The following is a 21,696-nucleotide window of genomic DNA, read 5'->3' as shown; positions in this document are numbered from 1 at the left end:
TGACCTCCCAAACAGCTTTTTAGGGTGTTAATGACTACAGGAATTAAATAATCTCGTCCCCCAGTCTATTAAAAAAAAATAAAAAGAGTTTTAGGTGCATCCAAATTCTAAACACATGCCCATTTTTTCATAAAACCAATTTTGATACTTTTGTAATCCACATCCATACCTTAATATTATAAGGCACAATTTCTTGTTTCAAAATTTAAAACTAAAAGGGAAGAAGAGCGTAGGATCAATCCACAACACAAAAGGAGTTTCAAGTTTCAACACAAGAAAGAAGCGGTCATCGGCCGTTGGGCTTCCTGCTTTGACCCAATCCCGTGCTTCTTCCTCCTCCCTTCCTCCTCTCCCTCCCGCACGGCCACTATATATGCATATTATCTCCGCATGTCTGTTCTTGTACTTCCACAACAACAACAGCATCCAAATCCCTAGTTACAGTTCTCTCTTCTTCTCGTAATCCACAAGCTCTCCCACTTTCTTCCTGTACTCCTTGTTACGGTGCTTAAATCGGTGGTGCTTACCAAGATCGACCTTCATCCATGCCTAGCATCAGCCTCTCTGGTTTCATCCGCAAGGCTCGCCGGTTTTGGTTTTCCGGCGAGGAAAGTCTGGACTTGGATGCATCGCCGGCCGCCACCGGAGCTTCGGCGAAAGGCGACGAGCATTCCCACAGCGGGTCGGCTTCCCCAGGCCCTACTTGCATGGGGACAATCAGGTGCAAGAGCATGGATAAGGAGAAGCTGGCCTGTGCAAGCAGCTTGGGGAAGCAGGTGAAGAGGCAGCCTTCGGAGAGAAAGCCGACTTATCGTATGCCACGCCTGAAGGGGGGACGGAACAAAGTGCAGGCTTTCCCTGCTGATGAAGGCATGGCCGAGCCGCGGCGCTCGGCGGGCACCAAGGCGGCGATTGGTGCGATAAGGATGAATGTTGTGGCTGCGCCGCCCCGCGGAGAAACGGATGAGAAGAGCTTGTGGAGGAGGCGGACCCAGGCAGAACCTCCCCGGTTGCAGATTGACTGACGTTGAACGCTTGGCTTGAAGATGCAGACGTTAAAAATTGAGCTTCTTCATTTACTGATTAGTTTGCTATATATTACTGTGATTCTCATTGTTGACGTTTTCTTTAGTTCTGTAAAGCAAAAACCTATTAAACATGGCGGAGAAGATCTGCCATTATTGAAATTTGTATCTGTACTGGAACAGGGATAAAAAAATCCCAAAGATCTTGAATAATTATTTCAAGAATGTTTTCATCAAAAGACCGGATTCTCTTGATATCATCAGCTTGGCTATTCATTGCTCAAATTAATTGGTAGGGAAAGTGAAACCACGATCTGATTGTGAAACGTCTTTACAACATACTTAGATCTTGTGCAATTTAACAGCAGCGAGAACGGAGTTTAATTTCATGTCTTGTAAACGCAAAAATTCATCCTAGAATGGGTTTACTTGATACATAAGAATATCTTATTAAGTTTTGAACCAGGGACATTGCACGGGTATGGTTAATGTTTTTGGAAAAGAACTTCCAAAAATTGAATTTTAAATTGCTCCGATTTTTCATAAAGACACACATACAAGGTTTTAAATGTGCTAAAATTACATAATCAAATTAATTAAAACTCATATGCAAGTACGACTTTGGTATTCTTTGTATAATCAATGAATTAATTTTTCAGTTCCAGAATATATATATTTGGTATTTAGTTTACAATTATTAGCAGACATGCTATATTCTTCATTAATCATAATATTCAAGTTCCTTCGATTAATCATGATAGGTTGAGATTCACAAATTTTATTATAGTTAACCATGCTATTCAGAAAACATGCACGAAAAATTGCCGGAGAGCTTATGTATAGTTGGTCTCCATTATACGATGGGGTTGGACGAGTAGTTGAGAGACGGGAGAAGACTGACAATGAAGTCAGCAGCTAGCTACCTTTCCATCGCCAGCCAACAGTTTCACCTCAATTTTTTTTTTAAAAAAAATTATTTACATGTGAATTTTAAAAAATTTCACTTGTTTTATATAAAATTTTCAAAAAACTATATTTTGATCCTAGTTAAAATTTAAAAACTTTAATTTGGCCTCTTTCAAACAAAATTTTATATCCGTCCCTCACTTAACCCAACAAAAAAATAGCCATAATAGTCCAGCCCGGCCTAGGTAATCGTGGGTTAGCTCAACTTTGCTCGATCGATACACACCTTTGAACCTTGCTTTTCTGTATTTTTATTTCATTCTCTCTCTTTCCTCTGCAAGATACTTGTGCCCTTTCTCAACAGTCATCCATCACTCGTAAGTATTCTCTCTCTCTCTTAGGAAGTCACTAAGACTTTCTAATATAAGAGAAAAGTAAACATTAAAAGGGTCAAATAAGAGCATCAAGCCGAATGTCTACTGTAGTAGACATGAAGTTGACAGTTGGACTCAGCCCGATAATTAAGTGGGTCGAGCCTCAACTAACAACAAAGACTTTGCTTGGTAGAAACCTAGGCTGATAATAAGGCCTTTATACTCGCCCAAGGCCCACTTTGTCGAGCCTGATGCTCATTAATTGACTTTGTAGATCAGTCACCCTCGCTATTAGAAAAGAGGTGGTTGACAAGGTAATTAAGATTATGCACTATCAATATCATGGCCTGGTCATAGAAATTTTGACTTGAACGAGTAGCGGAGGCACAAAAGGTATTTGTTTAAAAATAATCAAATCTGGTAGGGCACTTATATATATACAAGAATAAATATTTAAGATTCCAATGTAAAAATAAAGAATTTTTAAGAGGCTGGTGTGGCTACGCCACTTAATTGAACCTTCTTGGATTTAACTGGAAGTAATGGCGAAAATACCTGGAAGTAGTGGCGAAAAATAATTGAACCTTCTTGGATTTAACTGGAAGTAATGGCAAAAATACCTGGAAGTAGTGGCGAAAAATACCTGGTTTCTAAGGTGAGATCGAGTTGTGGTGCATACAACAAATATACACTCCAAAGAAAGAAAAAAAAGAAGAGGTGTTGAAGCATTTTAGGAATTTTTATATAAAATATACTTTTTAGATTTTAATCCTTTCGTGCATAAATTTTTGTACCGACCCTTCTTTTGGTTCATCTTCTTCCTTTGTCATATTTGCACTTATAAAACTATTATTTCCTGGTTTAAAATTAAATTGTATGGTATAGTGTTGGGTTATGGCCCATAAGCCATGTCCGTGTATATATATACTTGATGAGTGAGACCATCAGAGTTCGCTGATCATCGTCGTTGCAGAATTTTGTTATATTAATAAAGAATGAAATCTCTCGAGCCATAGTTTGATTTTAAAGACTGCTGTGGCCCGTCCACTTGATACAAACTCTGAGCTCAATTTTTTTGTTTCGCTTAAAGCCTTGTTTTATTAAGGGATTTTTTTGGCAAATGAAAGATTTTATGAGTGTTTCATAAATCTATCACAAACATATTTTATCTTTTGGTTAGATTTATGCAATGTTCAAATTACTAAACCACCCTTAAATGTGTGTCTATCGTCAAACATCTCTACATGTGACAATGAGTTGGTGCACTCAACAGATATGCACAAAACCAAAGAGGTAGGAGTAAAATATTTTGGAGATTTTTAAAAAAGAAATGTCTTTGAACCTTTTAACTTTTTATTTTTGTTTTTATCTTACATAAACATTTTTAAATTTTTTTTTTCAACCAATGTCAAAATTTAAAAACTTTAATTTGACCTTTTATTAAAATTTTTTCTGACTCCACCCCTGTCAAGGGTGGACCACGTGTAACACTCGGGGCTATTCATGCACTAACAGTTTTGGTAGTTCATTGTGAGCAAAATTTTACTATAGCGGGGATCATTCTCACCGATAAAGGAAGATATCCTTACAGGTTAGCGTTTCTGCATTCGTAGACTGCGTCAAGCAGTCGCTATAAGAGAAAGCTTCATAATCTTAAGTGGCCCTCCCTGCGAAGTATCATTGAAGGGGTGATTCCCAGCGGAATACAAAAGAAACCCACGTTAGATTTTCCATGGATGTCAAAAGGTTCCCTTCATCTCAGCTCTGTCAAGGATGAATATGAATGTTCTCATCCATCATCACGAAACCAGTAAAAACACATGCCATCTTGAAAGCAATGAATGGGAGTTTGGAGTAAAAACTGTTGAATGATGAAAGCAATGAATGGGAGTTTGGAGTAAAAACTGTTGAATGATGAAGCAGTGGAGAAGAATCTCAGAAGAAGCAGTAAAGGAGCAGGAATTTTTTCTCTCTTTGTCAGCTGTGCCCTTGCAAAGTACAGTGGAGGCCTTTACCTCCTCCTTGGCTCCTTCTCAGGCATCTAACCTGTCTTGTGTTTGAATCAGCCATCGTCTTTGCAACATAGAAGACCTTCTTGGAACGAGTTGCTAGAACTAGGAGGAGGAGGCCGGGGCAGAACACAAGAAAGAGTTGGTAGAACTAGGAGGAGGTCAGGGGCGGAACTATAAAATTTTCATGAGGGGTGTCGAATTAAAGTGTCTAAAGGCCGAAATATCATTTTCCAAAATTTCAATATAAAACAAGTAAAATTTTCGCCCTTGGAGGAGGCATGCTCAACCCGTCAAACATTGGTGGAGGGAGCCAACCCCACGGCGAAAACAAAGTTTTAATTGAAAATTATCCTAATTCAATGGGTGCATGTTCAACTAATAGTGGTCATTAGAAAGAGGTGTTTGCTACTAAGAGAGTGTTTTATGAATATGTTATAAAGATTGAGACAGATTCAATGAAACCATGCACTTTAGTAATGTTATAATGTGAATCTGCCATCTTTTAAGAAAAATTCATGTCACACATTATGTTAGTGTTCTTGTTGCCAAATGCCTCCAGAGGGTGCCAATCCCTAAAGTTGATCAACTACAAGAGTTGAAAGATCAATTGATTAAAACGCAGTGTCGTTTCTGAATCAGGCATAAAAAGAAAAGAGATATTAAGTATTTATGAACGATATTAATTGATTAATTGAATAGGTCATTGAAACTTGGAAGGACAAAAGTGCCAAAAAGTAAAGACTGTCAATTTGATTTCGTATATAAGTAAAGTAAAAGTGAATATTAACTTACAATATTGGATTGGTTAGGGAACTCTTGCCACTTGAAATTGGTTCAATAAGCCTAATAATTCGACTAAGCTTGAAATTGTTAAAAAATTCGGCCCTAGAAGATGACTTATAAACAAGGTTTTTTTTTTTGTGAATTAATGTGCTCGATTGCCATGGACGAATGCATTCATAAAAATTTGCACTTTTAAGATTACTCTAATAATTGATAGCATTTACACAGTAATCAAACTTATTTAAACTTAAACACAGGATAGTGACAAAAAATTTATTGTTGAGCTTGTTTTATACGGATTGTACCATTCTAGTAGTGGAGCTAGATTTTTTTTTTTTAAAGACACTAAATATATAGTTAACAAAATTTCAATTAGTTTTCGAGCAGTGACCCCAAGTTCGACATACAAATTCAAAGTTTTAAGATTGGGCTCTATGAAACATATGCCCTAAGAAGCCCTACCTAACTTCGCCCCGTTTGGTCCAAAATAGTGTTAAAGAAAAATGGGGGCTTGTGTGGGCAGTTCAGCCTTACAAAATATGTTTATTTTTAAATTATTGTTTTGACATATTCTATTATTTGTATGCATAATTGCCTCTAAAATGATTGAAGTTATTGAATTAGTACCATTTCAACCAAAAATTTCATGCTCTGCCAATGATCCAAAAACAGATAGAAATCACAAGTATCTTGTTGGAAATATATGATTTAAATGTGCTCTTAAAACTTAAGAGTCTCTATAGAAAATATCGTTTATTGCCTATCATATAGGAAAGAAAAATTATTGAGATTAACCCAAACTTGGACCATAATAAGGGCAGAAAACAATGACGGAAACGTTCCTTGAGCGCATCTTTTGGGTAGATTCCGGATCCGGTTCCTTTACTTTATTCCAGTCCCGAAACTTATCGAACTAAATACGGGTCAATTTGTGGTCATACCCGAACTGTTTGACCCGTTGACAGCCCGACCGTCGGATCGGGGCGAAGGTCGGCTCCGGATGACGCGACGACGCCTAGAGGACTCCTCGTTCTATAAATAGGTGACCGACGGCATCGTTTTGTCTGCTGTTCCCATTTCATCCGATTTAGCCGTGGTTCCTTCCATCCATCGCCGAGTGGGGGGGTGGCGGCGGCGGGCAGGTGGGGTAAGCGTCAACAAAGAAAGATGGTTTTGGAGGGAAATTAGAAGCAACGATCGTCTCTTCCTTTTGCTCAAGTACAATTGATCGATTGCAGGGTGGTGGGATACTTTGATTCGATGAACTGCGGAATTTGATATTGTAAAAAGGGGCAAGGCGAAAAGAAGTGGAGGGAAAGGGAGAAGAAGACATTGAATTGAGTGGAGGGAAGGAGAAGGACTAGTAGCCATGGATACGCGGTTTCCTTACTCTCCGGCGGAAGTCGCCAAGGTGCGGACGGTTCAGTTCGGCATCCTCAGTCCCGACGAGATCCGGCAGATGTCCGTCGTGCAGATTGAGCACGGCGAGACGATGGACCGCGGAAAGCCCAAGCCCGCGGGGCTTAGTGATCCCCGGCTTGGTACCATCGACCGGAAGTTGAAGTGCGAGACGTGCTCGGCGAACATGGCGGAGTGCCCCGGTCACTTTGGTCACCTGGAGCTCGCCAAGCCGATGTTCCATATCGGGTTCATGAAGACGGTCCTTGCTATACTGCGGTGCGTCTGCTTCAATTGCTCGCACATTCTCGCCGATGAGGTGACTAGCTCATCCATGCTTTTGTAACAGCCCGTTGTCCTTTCTCTCTTGAAACAATTCCCTCAATTTTTCCCGCTATTCGAGACGTTATGCCTTAATTCGGCAGCGTGGAAATCTCTTTTTGGTGCTCCTCCACGAAGGAGACAATAGTCTGGCTTCTGTCTTTTTGGTGCAGACATATGAATACGGGGAGATTGTACTTGTTTTTATAGGGTTGTGATTTTTTAGGCTTAGCACATTTTGGACCGAGCGGAAGTGCAAATTCTTGCAACTTAAAGGTTAAAGTAGCTATTAGTTTTCCTTTTCATAAGGGAATGAATTTGCACGTTTGCGAATACCGTTGTTGTTTGTTGCTTGAGTATGTGGGTTTAACCTTCTTTGCAATCATTATGTCTGGTTGGTGCTTGGTTCCACATGGTTTTTTTTACTAGAGTATTCTGGATAGTTCATTCTTCAATCTTGAGGCGAACAAAATTGCGCTGTGTGACTTCTTAATGTGACAATTTGTATTCTTCTGGTCCGTGCATTACTGGAATACTTCATCCCTCTACGACCTTCTTCTGTCCAATATGTTGTCGTGTTGCGGCTGTATTTATGTCACTGGGGATCGGTGCTTCAACTTTTTGTGTAGCTTGTTTCTTGTTACAGGTGATCATGCTTCTTGATATTTATTACGTTTAGCATTGTTTGGGCTTTAGTTGTGACAAGACCTTAAGAACAATGTTGTAATTTTTTTTTTCGGTTGTAGGAAGTAAAACACCGTTTGATATGGTTTCATATTGTGCATACTTTCTACTGTTATTTTCTTTATATTGACGAAGTATATATCCTTATCAATCTGTTCTTTTAGGAGGATCATCGGTTCAAGCAAGCCTTGAAAATCAGAAATCCAAAAGCTCGACTGAAGAAAGTTTTGGATTGCTGTAAAAGCAAACAAAAATGTGAAGGTGGCGATGACATCGATGAGGATCAAGGACAGGATTTAGAAGATGCCCCAAAGAAGAAAAAACGTGGGGGCTGTGGTGCTATGCAACCAAAAATAACAATTGAAGGTATGAAGATAATTGCCGAATACAAGGTTCCTAGAAAGAAATCTGATGAACAGGAGCAAATGCTGCCTGAACCAGTTGAAAGAAAACAACAGCTATCTGCTGAAAGGGTACTTTTCACAGGCCTTGTTCTATTAACGTGTTATTTTCTGTTCCTTCGTTAAACATAATGATAAAACCTTTTTCTAGCAAGATTTTTCCGATTTTGGGACACTTTCTTCTAATATATTGTGTTGCAGGTTTTGAATGTCCTGAAACGAATTAGCGATGAAGATTGCTTACTTCTGGGGTTGAATCCGCAGTATGCTCGCCCTGATTGGATGATTTTACAGGTCCTTCCCATTCCGCCTCCTCCTGTGAGGCCGTCTGTGATGATGGATACTTCTTCACGCAGTGAGGCAAGTGGTTTTAGACCCAGTATTGTTTGATTTGTCCCTGTTACTGGCACTTCTAATCTGCATAGACTTACGCATTTAGTTGTTGATTTGAGTATCTATTTAGGAACTATAGAGGTATTATATTTGTTTCTATTTTCTGTGTTTCATTTTTTAATATTTCATTTCCATTGCATTTCATGCATGCATCTGTGACTGCTAATGAGAACTTCTTTGATGTATGCTTGCTATAGGATGATTTAACTCATCAGCTGGCAATGATCATAAGGCATAATGAGAATCTCAGGAGGCAGGAAAGAAATGGAGCTCCTGCACATATAATTTCAGAGTTTGCTGAGTTATTGCAGTTTCACGTTGCAACATATTTTGACAATGAGCTACCTGGTCAGCCTAGGGTATGCACAAGGTCCACTAACATTTATAATTTGTGGACAAATTATGAAATCTCTAATTGCTATTCCTGTCATTCAGGCTACACAAAGATCCGGAAGGCCTATTAAATCTATTTGCAGTAGACTTAAGGCTAAGGAGGGCCGGATTAGAGGGAACTTGATGGGGAAGCGTGTAGATTTTTCTGCTCGTACTGTCATCACTCCTGATCCAACTATTAACATTGATGAACTTGGGGTGCCGTGGAGTATTGCTCTTAATATGACATATCCTGAAACTGTTACTCCTTACAACATTGAACGGTATATAACTAAGATCTACATATGCTTGGTTGATATCTTTATATCTATTTGTATCTGAATTGTTAACCCCTATTTGCCTTGAATATTAGGTTGAAAGAACTTGTTGAGAATGGACCTCATCCACCACCTGGAAAAACTGGGGCAAAATACATCATTAGGGAAGATGGACAGCGAGTTGATCTGCGATATTTGAGAAAGAGTAGTGATCACCATCTTGAATTGGGGTATAAGGTTTGTTAGCTCGGTGAATTTGTTACTTTAAAGGTGGAAGGTTTTACTTTTATATTTTTTGATAATATGCCTTGTTATATTTCTTAGGTGGAGCGGCATTTGATAGATGGAGACTTTGTCCTTTTCAATCGGCAACCCAGTCTACACAAAATGTCTATCATGGGACATAGGATAAAAATTATGCCTTACTCTACCTTCCGTCTAAATTTATCAGTGACATCACCATATAATGCTGATTTTGATGGGGATGAAATGAACATGCATGTACCTCAGTCTTTTGAAACTAGAGCAGAAGTCTTGGAGTTGATGATGGTACCAAAGTGTATTGTTTCACCACAATCCAATCGGCCAGTCATGGGTATTGTGCAGGATACACTTCTTGGGTGTAGGAAGATTACAAAGCGTGATACCTTCATAGAAAAGGTAAGTAGTTGATTTGATTTTTTAAACTTTAAGATAATGATTGTGTTAGTTTAGTTAGTGTCCTTAAGAGTCCTTCATGCTATTACATAAGCTCTTTTAATACTTTGGCAGGATGTGTTCATGAACATTTTGATGTGGTGGGAGGATTTTGCTGGAAAGATACCTGCTCCTGCCATTTTGAAGCCTAGACCTTTGTGGACAGGCAAACAAGTATTTAACCTTATAATTCCAAAGCAGATAAATTTGATTAGGTACTCAGCATGGCATTCAGAATCAGAAACGGGATTTATTACCCCTGGAGACACTTGTGTCCGAATAGAGAAGGGAGAACTTCTCTCGGGGACCCTCTGTAAGAAAACCATGGGCACATCATCTGGAAGTCTTATTCATGTTATCTGGTAAGAAAATTGAATCAATCTACTAAATGTTGTTACTTCTTGGTGATTTTTGTTGTACACTATACAATCAATAAATGAAATTGAATATAGGGAAGAGGTGGGTCCAGATGCAGCACGCAAGTTTTTGGGGCATACTCAGTGGCTTGTTAATTATTGGCTTCTGCAAAATGCTTTTAGCATTGGTATTGGGGATACCATTGCCGATGCTTCCACTATGGAAAAGATTAATGAGACGATCTCTAAAGCAAAGAATGAGGTGAAAGAGCTTATCAAGGCAGCACAGGAGAAACAGTTGGAAGCTGAACCTGGGCGAACCATGATGGAGTCATTTGAGAATAGAGTCAATCAGGTTCTTGACTGTTTCTATAGCTTTTTATTTCCTAGTGATCATGTTCCTTCTCACTTGTGCTTTCCTTTCATTTACTTCACAGGTGTTGAACAAAGCTCGTGATGATGCTGGCAGTAGTGCTCAGAGGAGCTTATCTGAAAGTAATAACCTGAAAGCAATGGTCACTGCAGGGTCTAAAGGAAGTTTTATTAATATTTCACAGATGACTGCTTGTGTTGGTCAACAGAATGTGGAGGGAAAGCGAATTCCTTTTGGTTTCATTGATCGCACACTGCCACATTTTACTAAAGATGATTATGGGCCTGAAAGTCGTGGTTTTGTGGAGAACTCCTATCTTCGTGGGCTGACTCCTCAGGAATTCTTTTTCCATGCTATGGGTGGTAGGGAAGGTTTGATTGATACTGCAGTCAAAACTTCAGAGACTGGTTACATACAGAGGCGTCTTGTAAAAGCTATGGAGGACATCATGGTCAAATATGACGGTACAGTCAGGAACTCGTTAGGAGATGTGATTCAGTTTCTTTATGGGGAAGATGGTATGGATGCTGTTTGGATTGAATCACAGAAGCTTGATTCATTAAAAATGAAAAAGGCAGAGTTTGATAAGGTCTTCAGGTTTGAGTTTGATGATGAAAATTGGGATCCAAGTTATTTGCAACCTGATTTTGTGGAAGACTTGAAAACCATTAAAGAGCTTCAGGATGTTTTCCATGCAGAAGTTCAGAAGCTTGAAGCAGATAGGCGGCAGCTCGCCACAGAGATTGCTACCACTGGGGACAACTCATGGCCAATGCCGGTGAATCTCAAAAGACTTATTTGGAATGCACAAAAGACGTTTAAGGTTGACCTAAGAAGACCATCTGATATGCACCCTATGGAGATTGTTGAAGCTGTTGACAAGCTTCAGGAGAGGCTGAAGGTTGTACCTGGTGAGGATGCAATGAGTATGGAGGCTCAAAAGAATGCTACTCTTTTTTTCAATATACTCCTTAGAAGCACATTTGCAAGCAAGCGTGTGTCGAAAGAGTATAGGCTTACACGTGAAGCATTTGACTGGGTGATTGGTGAGATTGAGTCTCGCTTTCTGCAGTCACTTGTTGCACCGGGTGAGATGATTGGCTGCGTAGCAGCACAATCAATAGGTGAACCAGCAACTCAGATGACGTTAAATACATTCCATTATGCTGGTGTGAGTGCAAAAAATGTTACACTTGGTGTGCCTCGCCTCCGAGAAATCATAAATGTTGCCAAGAAAATCAAAACTCCATCCCTGTCTGTGTATCTCAAACCTGAGGTCAGCAAGACCAAGGAGAAGGCCAAAAATGTGCAGTGTGCCTTAGAGTACACTACTCTTCGAAGTGTGACTCAGGCAACAGAAGTATGGTATGATCCGGATCCAATGACCACAATTATTGAAGAGGATATTGATTTTGTGAGGTCATACTATGAAATGCCAGATGAAGAGGTTGCACCAGAAAAGATTTCTCCTTGGTTGCTTAGGATAGAACTGAATAGGGAAATGATGGTGGATAAGAAACTGAGTATGGCAGATATCGCAGAAAAAATAAACCTCGAGTTTGATGACGATTTGACATGCATCTTCAATGATGATAATGCGGAAAAGCTTATCCTCCGTATACGAATTATGAATGACGATGCCCCCAAAGGTGAACTGCAAGATGAGTCTGCAGAAGATGATGTCTTCCTCAAGAAAATTGAAAGCAACATGTTAACAGAAATGGCCCTTCGTGGTATCCCAGACATCAATAAAGTGTTTATCAAGTCTGGCAAGGTAAGTAAGTTCGATGAAAATGAAGGATTTAAACCTGAAGTTGAATGGATGCTGGATACGGAGGGTGTCAATTTATTGGCAGTTATGTGTCATGAGGATGTGGATGCAACAAGAACAACAAGTAACCACTTGATAGAGGTGATTGAAGTCCTTGGAATAGAAGCTGTGAGACGTGCGCTGCTGGATGAGTTGAGAGTTGTTATATCATTTGATGGGTCTTATGTGAATTATAGACATCTTGCTATTCTATGCGATACTATGACTTACCGCGGGCATCTAATGGCCATCACTCGTCATGGTATTAACCGTAATGACACAGGACCTCTGATGAGGTGTTCATTTGAGGAAACTGTGGACATTCTTTTGGATGCAGCAGTGTATGCCGAGTCAGACCATCTAAGAGGTGTTACAGAGAATATCATGCTTGGACAGTTGGCCCCCATTGGAACGGGGGGCTGTGCTTTGTATCTGAATGATCAAATGCTACAGCAAGCTATTGAACTTCAGCTCCCTAGTTACATGGAAGGCATGGACTTTGGCATGACTCCATCCAGATCACCCATCACTGGAACCCCATTCCATGAAGGCATGATGTCCCCAAGCTACTTGTTTAGCCCAAATATCCGCGCATCACCAATTACAGATGCACAGTTCTCTCCATATGTTGGTGGCATGGCTTTCTCACCATCTTCGTCACCAGGATACAGTCCATCATCTCCTGGATACAGTCCATCCTCTCCTGGATATAGTCCTACATCCCCTGGTTATAGTCCAACTTCTCCTGGGTACAGTCCTACTTCCCCTGGCTATAGTCCCACTTCTCCAACATACAGTCCCAGCTCTCCTGGTTATAGTCCAACAAGTCCTGCATATTCACCCACCAGTCCATCATACTCTCCCACCTCACCCAGTTATAGCCCTACATCTCCAAGTTACAGCCCCACTTCGCCAAGCTATAGCCCCACATCCCCAAGTTATAGCCCCACTTCACCAAGTTATAGTCCTACTTCCCCAGCTTATAGTCCTACTTCTCCTGCATATAGTCCAACTTCGCCTTCATATAGTCCAACATCACCTTCTTACAGTCCTACCTCACCTACTTACAGTCCAACATCACCTTCTTATAGCCCTACTTCTCCTGCCTACAGTCCAACCTCACCTGGTTATAGCCCCACTTCACCAAGCTACAGTCCAACATCGCCAAGCTACAGCCCAACTTCTCCAAGCTACAATCCACCTTCAGCTCGTTACAGTCCATCCCTGGCATATTCACCAAGCAGTCCAAGGATATCTCCCTCCAGCCCCTACAGTGCATCATCTCCAAATTACAGGTGCAGAACTTTGGCATTGAGCGTTTATAATATACGATGCTTCAGTATTTGAACTGACCTGTTTGTTTTTTTGCTATTTTGTCGTCACAGCCCTACATCACCATCATATTCACCTACATCTCCATCATACACACCACCAAGTCCTACGTATAGCCCCAGCAGGTAAATGCATTTTGTTTGTCTTTACAGATTGCTTTTGTTTTGCTTTGTTTGTTTGTTTTGTTTTGTTTTTTGTTTTTTTTGTTTTTCTTTCAAGTGTACAAACTGCATTATTTTATGTAGCTATGGATGTATTTGGATGCCATGGTTGAACCATGCAGGGGTCGTAATCTGGTTATGATGACATTGGTTTCAATAGTCAGATGTGCAAAATGAGAATTTGAGATGATTTAAACGATTAGGAGATTTTAGAGGGACTTGATTAGAATTTTGATGGGCTAAATCCTTATCTGGGGGACTGTGAATGGTCTCACCTGAATAGACCTGAGTTTCGGCAGTTTGCTGTTATGCATGCCTTAAATGTCTTTAAATGAGGTGGTCAATGCCACGTGGTTCAAGTTTGACGTCACAAAATGTTTTATTGTCAGTGCTATGTTTAGAGGCCATCAGGTGAAGTTGATGAAGAGCATGTTTTTGCATCTGTTTGTGTGTCGGTCTTAACAATGAATTATCAGTTGCACAATGCTTGCCGGGTAGATTTTCACTAAAAGAGAAAGGGAAGGTGAACGTCGGAAAGCGTGGGTTCTTTTTGTCTTTGCTGATATTTTCTATTTCTTTTCCTTGTTTTCAGCCCTCCTTATTCTGTTGCCAGTCCAGACTACACTCCAAGTTCTCCACCTTACAGGTACAAAGCGCCATTACACGGTTTCCATCTTCTTTGCATGTTTACCAGATTCACAACTTTGCTTCTCTTTTCACTTAAATGAGTCTTCCGTTCTGCTCATTGCAGTCCGAGTGCTGGTTACTCCCCAAGTGCACCTGGATATTCTCCGTCATCGACCAGCCAGTACACACCACAGTTCAGTAATAAGGACAAGGGAAGCACTCGTTGAACCCGTGCTCAATGCATTTCTTGATTGTCCCCATTCATCTCGAGCAATGGCTGCGGTGCATGGTGCAAGTCAAGTTCATATCTTTTTGATGGTTGAGAGGGGAGGCTTTGAAGCTGCGACAGTCAGCAATAGTTGTCGTGTTCTTTTCATCATATAATTCTTGGAGGTATCACTGTAGTATTTGATACCTCGTAGTGTTCTGTTTGTTATGACAGATCAAGACCGAGATATGAGCTGAGAGCATCAAACTTGTTCGTGTTGTAAAATATTGTTAATACTTTAGCGCTTTGGTTGAAGCAATATCTAAAAGCAGCGAAAATCCCCCCTCCCAGATATCTTTAAAATGTTACAAATGAAAAGGGAAAATCGTTAATTTATGAGCGTTACGTTCATGGAGTCGGTCTGGTGGAGTAAAAATCGTCTTCGCCCCAATCTGTTTGGATGGCGTTTCCAACACCGGATTCTCGGTTGCAATGACCTGCAGCCGGTACACACCACTTCCACAGTCCAGTAATAAGGACGGGAAGCAGTCGGCATTTCTTGACGATCCCCATTCATCTGAAGCCAAGGCTGCAGTGCGTGGAGTAAGCCAAGTTGATAGATAGCTCTTGATGGTTGGAGAGGAGACGCTTGGAAGCTGGGATAGCCTGCAACAACTGCTGTTGATCAAGACAGAAGTTATCATATGAGAGGAACACGCTTCTTCATTCTATAAAAAATAGTTTAGTGGTGTATCAATTATCATATGAGAGGAACACGCTTCTTCATTCTAAAAAATATAGTAATAGTAGTGTATCAATCTGGTTGAAGCAGTCTGACCTTTCGTTGACGACTAAGTGTGTCTTTTGCCTCCTTTAAATCGGGTCGTGTGTACTATGTATATATTTCATGTTCGTATTCATAATTTTATCGAATAAATGAAAATTTTGAAGAACAACAGTCAGGTCTGTATTGTTAGGTTCGTGATTCGGATCTACGCCCTTTTTAATGATAAAATTTGATTATTTGACAAATAAATGTTCAAAAATAATATTATGATCCTTTTAGAAAAACTCAAGAATGTTTTTAGCAATATGCAAAAGCTTAAGTGTGCTTTCGATTATTGTCGATTCTAAGTTAGGTTGTGTTTTGGATATTTTCCTTCCAATTATTTACATTTTTTTCCCATTTTTATCAATATTTGGTGACATTTCAATGCTGCAAACATATTCGTGATAAGGGGCTCAACTTTCAGTTTTATTGACCAGGTATTTAAGTGGGTCTTGAATTTTGATTCTATAAATTTCAACCCATCTCCCTCACCTATGATTCGGATCATTTGTCAATTGGCAAAAAATTATAAAGTTATCTTTAAACCGAAATGAAATAGATAATAATAGTAATAATAATAATAAAATTTTAAAATATTTAAAAATAATTAAAAGCTGGCACATGGCATTAACGCGCACTCCATTTGAATCAGCCGACTGAGACCGATTCTAACAACATTGATTTCATGTGCGGCGCATTGCCCGTGTGAAACAAGTTCATCATCAGCAACTTCATCATCGCTGAGTTCATCGTTCCTGAGATCGCGCTCGTCATCACTGTCAACCTCACCATCAATGTTTCAAACAATTATTTATGGCATCTGTGAGAAGCACGGAACGAACATGTGCTTGAAGTCGTAGAACGGTCTTAAGAGGTTCCAATATTTAGAGATTTTCTCTGTGCTTCAAACTTCAAATTTCCCCTTGTATGAACATTGGCAACATTAAATTACGGCGGTGAAATTTACTTTTGTGATATGAAAATTTAATTGTTAAACTTTACCATTTTACTCTGAAAACATGTGTGACTTTATTAATGCGATTAAGATTTTCCCGAAGAACTCTCTAACGTTAATAAAAAAATATCAAACAGTTATTTTAAGTGTTAAAAAAAAAAAGCAACGTTATTTGGAGACAACTAAATAGTGTATTATTATTACTGGGTATAGTTTAAAAAATTAAACACAACACACGAACTTATAATTTGCATTTACTAATATAATACTTGATTTTCAACCTCTATATATATATATATATATATAGAATCGTAAATTTCATAAGATATATTTGGTTGGTATTTAAGGAGATATGCATATATTTGCATCCGCCCATCGTCACTGTATTTTATAATACTTGATTTTCTTTTTTTCTGATAAAGATAAACATCAGATATTTGCAATATAAAATGCCCCTTTGATAATTGACCACAGTATGCACCAAGGTGTGAATACTGGAACGGAAATTGTCCCTACGTTGGGAATAAATCCAAAAAGTTTTAGGCTTGTACTTGACATATATACGGCTTCATTGACTGGTAGTTGCAGACTTTGTACTATTCTCAGGTCTTCTTCTTGTCAATATATATATATATATATATATATATATATATATATATATATATAAACAAGCTTGTTAGCTTATCGATAACTAATCACATTCCGTAATGGCGTCTATTCAAGATCATATTAACTGAGAGTGCCATCCTAAGCCATATCATTAGTTCTATCCAGTGCCGTAAAAACTCTGACCTCCACCAGACGTCTGATTTAGCAAATCGGCGCTGTAATTCAATGAATGAATCAGTTTTGTGATTCATATCTAATCCTGCATCCTATTTATTTGTTGGTAATTGTGTTGTGGAGTATGCATGCATGTTGACCGGATCAAGTTCATCACCTACCAGTCAAAGGAACACAAATCAGTATGAAAAGGTTTCAATAAAAATCCATAAACTTGATCATATGCATAGTTACTTATCGTCGGGAACAAGTAATCAATAACATATTAACAACGGTAAAGTGTGAATTAAACTGCATGATCTTCCCATAATGGATCTACCAATGTTCAATTCCCTAGTTTCCTGCAGCAAATCAAGTAAAAATTTACCATGCATTGTCAATATTTGATTTGCAGATGATATGTTTCCGTTAATAATAACATTAATGGAACCTGAAAAAATAAGGGCCACCAAACCATATAAGATGGAGAATGGAGGCAAGTCAAAAATGCTCTCTCTTAAATGGCAGTCGAGGAAATCTTTTAAGGTGAGTAGGAGCTGAACAAGTCACAACATGGAAAAGCAGCCCAAAAGTCCCTCTATTTTTCATGCTCTTTGAAGTCCTGTGCTGCATCAGGACATGTGTGGTCACGATCTCACCGTTTACAGTCTGGGGGTCTTTGGCTGCATCGGGACTTGTGTGGGGTACAATATGTTCGTCAACTATATAGAGTGTCACGATGTCACCTTTTACAGTTCGGGAAACACCTTCAAGAATCGAATCAGCGACGCACCTTCTAAGCTGCCGACTACTGACCGAGTACGCTATGCCACTTGATGCGAAGACGTCATCATTTAAATGTAAATGGTGATGCCATTTATGTTATGCTGGTCATGAACAACCTCCCAAGCATGGTCACCATGACGGCTTCCTTTGTAAGGAAGCAACCCTTCTTCTGTAGATAACTTGTAACAAATTTTAAAGGTTGTCTCGCCCTACATGAGGCAATCAAACACATGGCCGGTACAAATTAAGTTAATCCCTAAAAGTAAGAAAAGCAAGCCAAAGGAGAGGACAATCTTCGATCAATATCAAACATGGGATACAAGAACTTCAAGAGAAAAACAATTGTATTTTTTGGACTTCTAACTTTTCCAGTCCCTTTTTATCCTAGTAAAAGGCCTTTTTTAAAAAGAAAAACTTTAGTCAAGGGTAATTTGATCATTATACAACTCTCTACATAATTTTTTTGCACCTCTCCATTCATGAACTGATAGCCACCTTTGGGTTGAATCTGTTCATAGTTTTAATGCTTAAGGGAAATTCCTTTCATAAAATCCGATTAAGTTTTTATCCTTTTATTGGTAATTTATAATAATATATACATATATATATATCTATTATATGTTGTTGATTGCCATATATACCTCCCTTAATGCCAAGAACAGCATTAAAGCTAACGAAAAAGTATAGACATCGACAACACACTAAAAAGCAGTTTCGCTATCTAAATGAAAATGAATTAAGCTGCTGAAGCAAACACGAAAGAAAGAAGGCACATAGACCATGTCAACCAGCTGCGTATCTCCTTCTTAGAAGCCCCCACATGAAGCCACAGGTAGATTTTTCAACCTGGAAAATTCTTTAAACTCAAAGCTGGCATGCATGGCTGTGATGCATCAGGTTTGTCGATTTGGATGAATTTTAGAGGTTTCTTGTAGATGTGCGCAATGAAACGTACGTCCAAGTCAATAAACAAAAGAAAAACACATACACACTTAAATGAACGTTTAATCCACACTTTATGAAACTCAAAATCAACGGGCCAAGGCTTTTTAGGTCATGAACCGATGTGCAGATCTAAAGTCAATGATTTACTTGTTCATGTATATGTTTTTGGGCATTTACCACGTTTGCATGATTACATATTCAGATGACATGAAATCACATGTATAATCATCAAGTGTATAAACTAAGTAGATCATATCCATTAAGTTATATATTTAGGATATTGATTATTTGACTAAACAACTTTGAAGTAGGGACACTAATGGCGGCACCAATATGTTTTTGGCTGAAGGATACTCAAGTCGCCGGTCCAGGTCTCGTGTGGACGCCACATCATCTTCATATAATTTGAAGTCCTTTTAAAGAAATATTATATATATATATATATGATAAAATGATAATGAATAACAAAATTTAGGTACAAAAAGTCTCTTAGATATAAGAACAAACTGCAAAAGCAAAACAAAAAAAATGAAATATGAGAGAGAAAGAGAGAGAGAGTTGTCCACATATTCTGCCATTCTTTTGTGGCATACATAGCATTTCATAATAATATTCTGTTCACACGTCTAACCATAGAAATTGCTTTCCAAAACCCAAAGTGTGAGAGCATAAAAATCATGAACTTTCAATAGGCGCGTTTCAGAATTCAACAGACGTATTCCCGATTGGCAAAATCTGTCTCCGATAGTTACAAAGTCATCTGTTCGGTGCTAATTTTTTAAGCAACCGCACAGTTAGCTTTATATTTAGAAAGCAAGACTTGAGAAAATAGATAGCGCGTGGATTCACAACCATTCAAACACTCTTATATATATGTGCCAACAGTTCACATGATTTACCACATACGTATAAATACATTAGCAAAGTGACGAACATAAAATAAACAAGTAAAAACAACTCTAATGTTATACAACAGATTTTTGAAGGTCGAAATATTTTGAAATGGGAAAGCAATAATGGGCCGGACAGAGATCCTGATATGCCCCGGCGCCGGTGCCGGCGCCGGAGATCCGGTCTTCAAGGGGAGAAGAGCCCACACTTTAACGTTAAAGTAATAGACCAAGAAACGTTGGCGATAAGGTGGGTCGTGGGGTTGCCCCCTTTGACCCAAACTCATCCCTTTGATCTTTCTCACCTCCTTCCTCCATTCCCCCGCAGCGGCCGCTATATATGCACTGCATGTGCGCGTATCTCTTCCCCACTTCCCACAACAGCAACAACAGCATCCGAATCCCTAGTTACAGTCCTCTCTTCTTCTGATCATAACTATATCCACAAGCTTTCTCTTTCGTTTTGTACTTCTTGTTGCAGTAGTTAAATCGGTGGTGTTTAATAAGATCCGGCTTCATCCATGCCGAGCATCAGCCTGTCTGGTTTCCTCCGCAAGGCTCGCCGGTTTTGGTTTCCTGGCGAGAAGAGTCTTGACTTGGACGCATCGCCGGCCACCAGCGTAACTTCGGCGAAATCCGGCGAGCTTGCCCAGGATGGGCCGGCTGCCCCAGGCGTTGCTTGCATGGGGATGGTCAGGTGCAAGAGCATGGATAAGAAAAAGCTGGCGCGTGCAAGCAGCTTGGGGAAGCAGGTGAAAAGGCAGCCTTCGCAGAGAAATTCGGCTTATCGAATGCCGCGCGTGATGGGCGGACGGAACAGACTTCTGGCTTTCCCTGCAGCTGAAGCCATGCCGCGGAGCTCTACGGGCACCGAGGCGGCGGTTGGTGCAATAAGGATGAGCGCGGTGGCTGCGCCGCCCCGCCGGAAAACGAATGAGGTGAGCCTGTGGAAGAGGCGGACGCAGGCCGAACTTCCCCGGTTGCTGATCGACTGACGTTCAACAGACGGCATCAACAATTCATTCATTCATTACTTTACTACGTTCCATCGTAATTCTAATTGTTCATTGCTTTGTTACTGTTGGTGTGTGGCACCTTCCGTAAGGCGAAGGCCCATCAAACTTGGCAGGAAGTCCGGCATTTTTTAGATTTGTACCAGTGTTATATGAACAAAGGAACAAAAAACCTACAGATCTCGACAGTTTAATGGTCTATTCAAGAATCTCTTCATCAAAAGGCTGGACCTTACTGTTATGGCTATCATCCATTTCGCTAAATCGCAGAAGAACCACTCTCCGATTCGTGAAACTTACGACTGCGAGACCTGCGTAGATCTTCTTCTTGAGTGCAACTGCAGCAAGAAGGAGGTTAACAATTACTTACACACGAAAAGATCAAACTTAATTTTGAGTTTCTGCAGAATTTTATCCGCATGCATGATCGGTGGTTATATATTTAAACCTAAAATTTCACCATTGCATGGGTTTGTTTGAACGCACAAGATTTTACCGGGGATCAGATTTGTTGGACGTTATAGTTTTTTAAAAATATTAGGCAAATTAATCCTGGTTGTGAAACCAAGGACATTACTTAATATTCCACTTTTATTGACTAAGATTGGCTCATTTTATTATATATGATTGATCATGATTAATTAGCAACGAACAAAATGAACAGATAATTGACAAGGATCATTAGTTTGGGCTCCATTACTTGAGTGGTACGACTAGTAGTTGAGAGTGGGATCTGAGAAGATAGCTGACCAGCTTTTCCAAATATATATATATATATATATATATATATATATATATATATATATATATATATATATATAGTGCCTGATAGATGAACTTTAAAAATTTATGGAAAAAATGATCACTAAATGCAAAAATGTCAAGACAACATGTAATTGCCAACAGTCCGATTTTTCATCTTTCATGCCCATCAAACATGCAAACTTATTTTTCCGCAACCAGATCAACAAAATGCAAACACGACCGGGTTTGGAAAATGACATCT

At 39.5% G+C, this 21,696-nt stretch overlaps 1 protein-coding gene across 1 annotated transcript; it reads left to right on the top strand.

The window, feature by feature from the left end:
• The first annotated feature begins 6,181 nt into the window (after positions 1 to 6,181).
• On the top strand, positions 6,182 to 14,857 carry LOC116259962 (DNA-directed RNA polymerase II subunit RPB1). Its single transcript, XM_031638000.2, has 13 exons — positions 6,182 to 6,817; positions 7,668 to 7,976; positions 8,106 to 8,264; positions 8,495 to 8,656; positions 8,733 to 8,953; positions 9,043 to 9,184; positions 9,272 to 9,607; positions 9,719 to 10,005; positions 10,096 to 10,354; positions 10,437 to 13,477; positions 13,568 to 13,639; positions 14,268 to 14,321; positions 14,427 to 14,857. Exons 1-13 carry the CDS (start codon positions 6,470 to 6,472, stop codon positions 14,527 to 14,529), a joined length of 5,493 nt encoding a protein of 1,830 aa, XP_031493860.1. The 5' UTR covers positions 6,182 to 6,469; the 3' UTR covers positions 14,530 to 14,857.
• Positions 14,858 to 21,696: the final 6,839 nt, after the last annotated feature.

Source organism: Nymphaea colorata, chromosome 9, assembly GCF_008831285.2.
Source record: "Nymphaea colorata isolate Beijing-Zhang1983 chromosome 9, ASM883128v2, whole genome shotgun sequence".
In the NCBI taxonomy this organism is placed as follows: Eukaryota; Viridiplantae; Streptophyta; class Magnoliopsida; order Nymphaeales; family Nymphaeaceae; genus Nymphaea; species Nymphaea colorata.
Note: the sequence above shows the minus strand (reverse complement) of the source record. Positions and strands in the feature narration are given on the sequence as shown.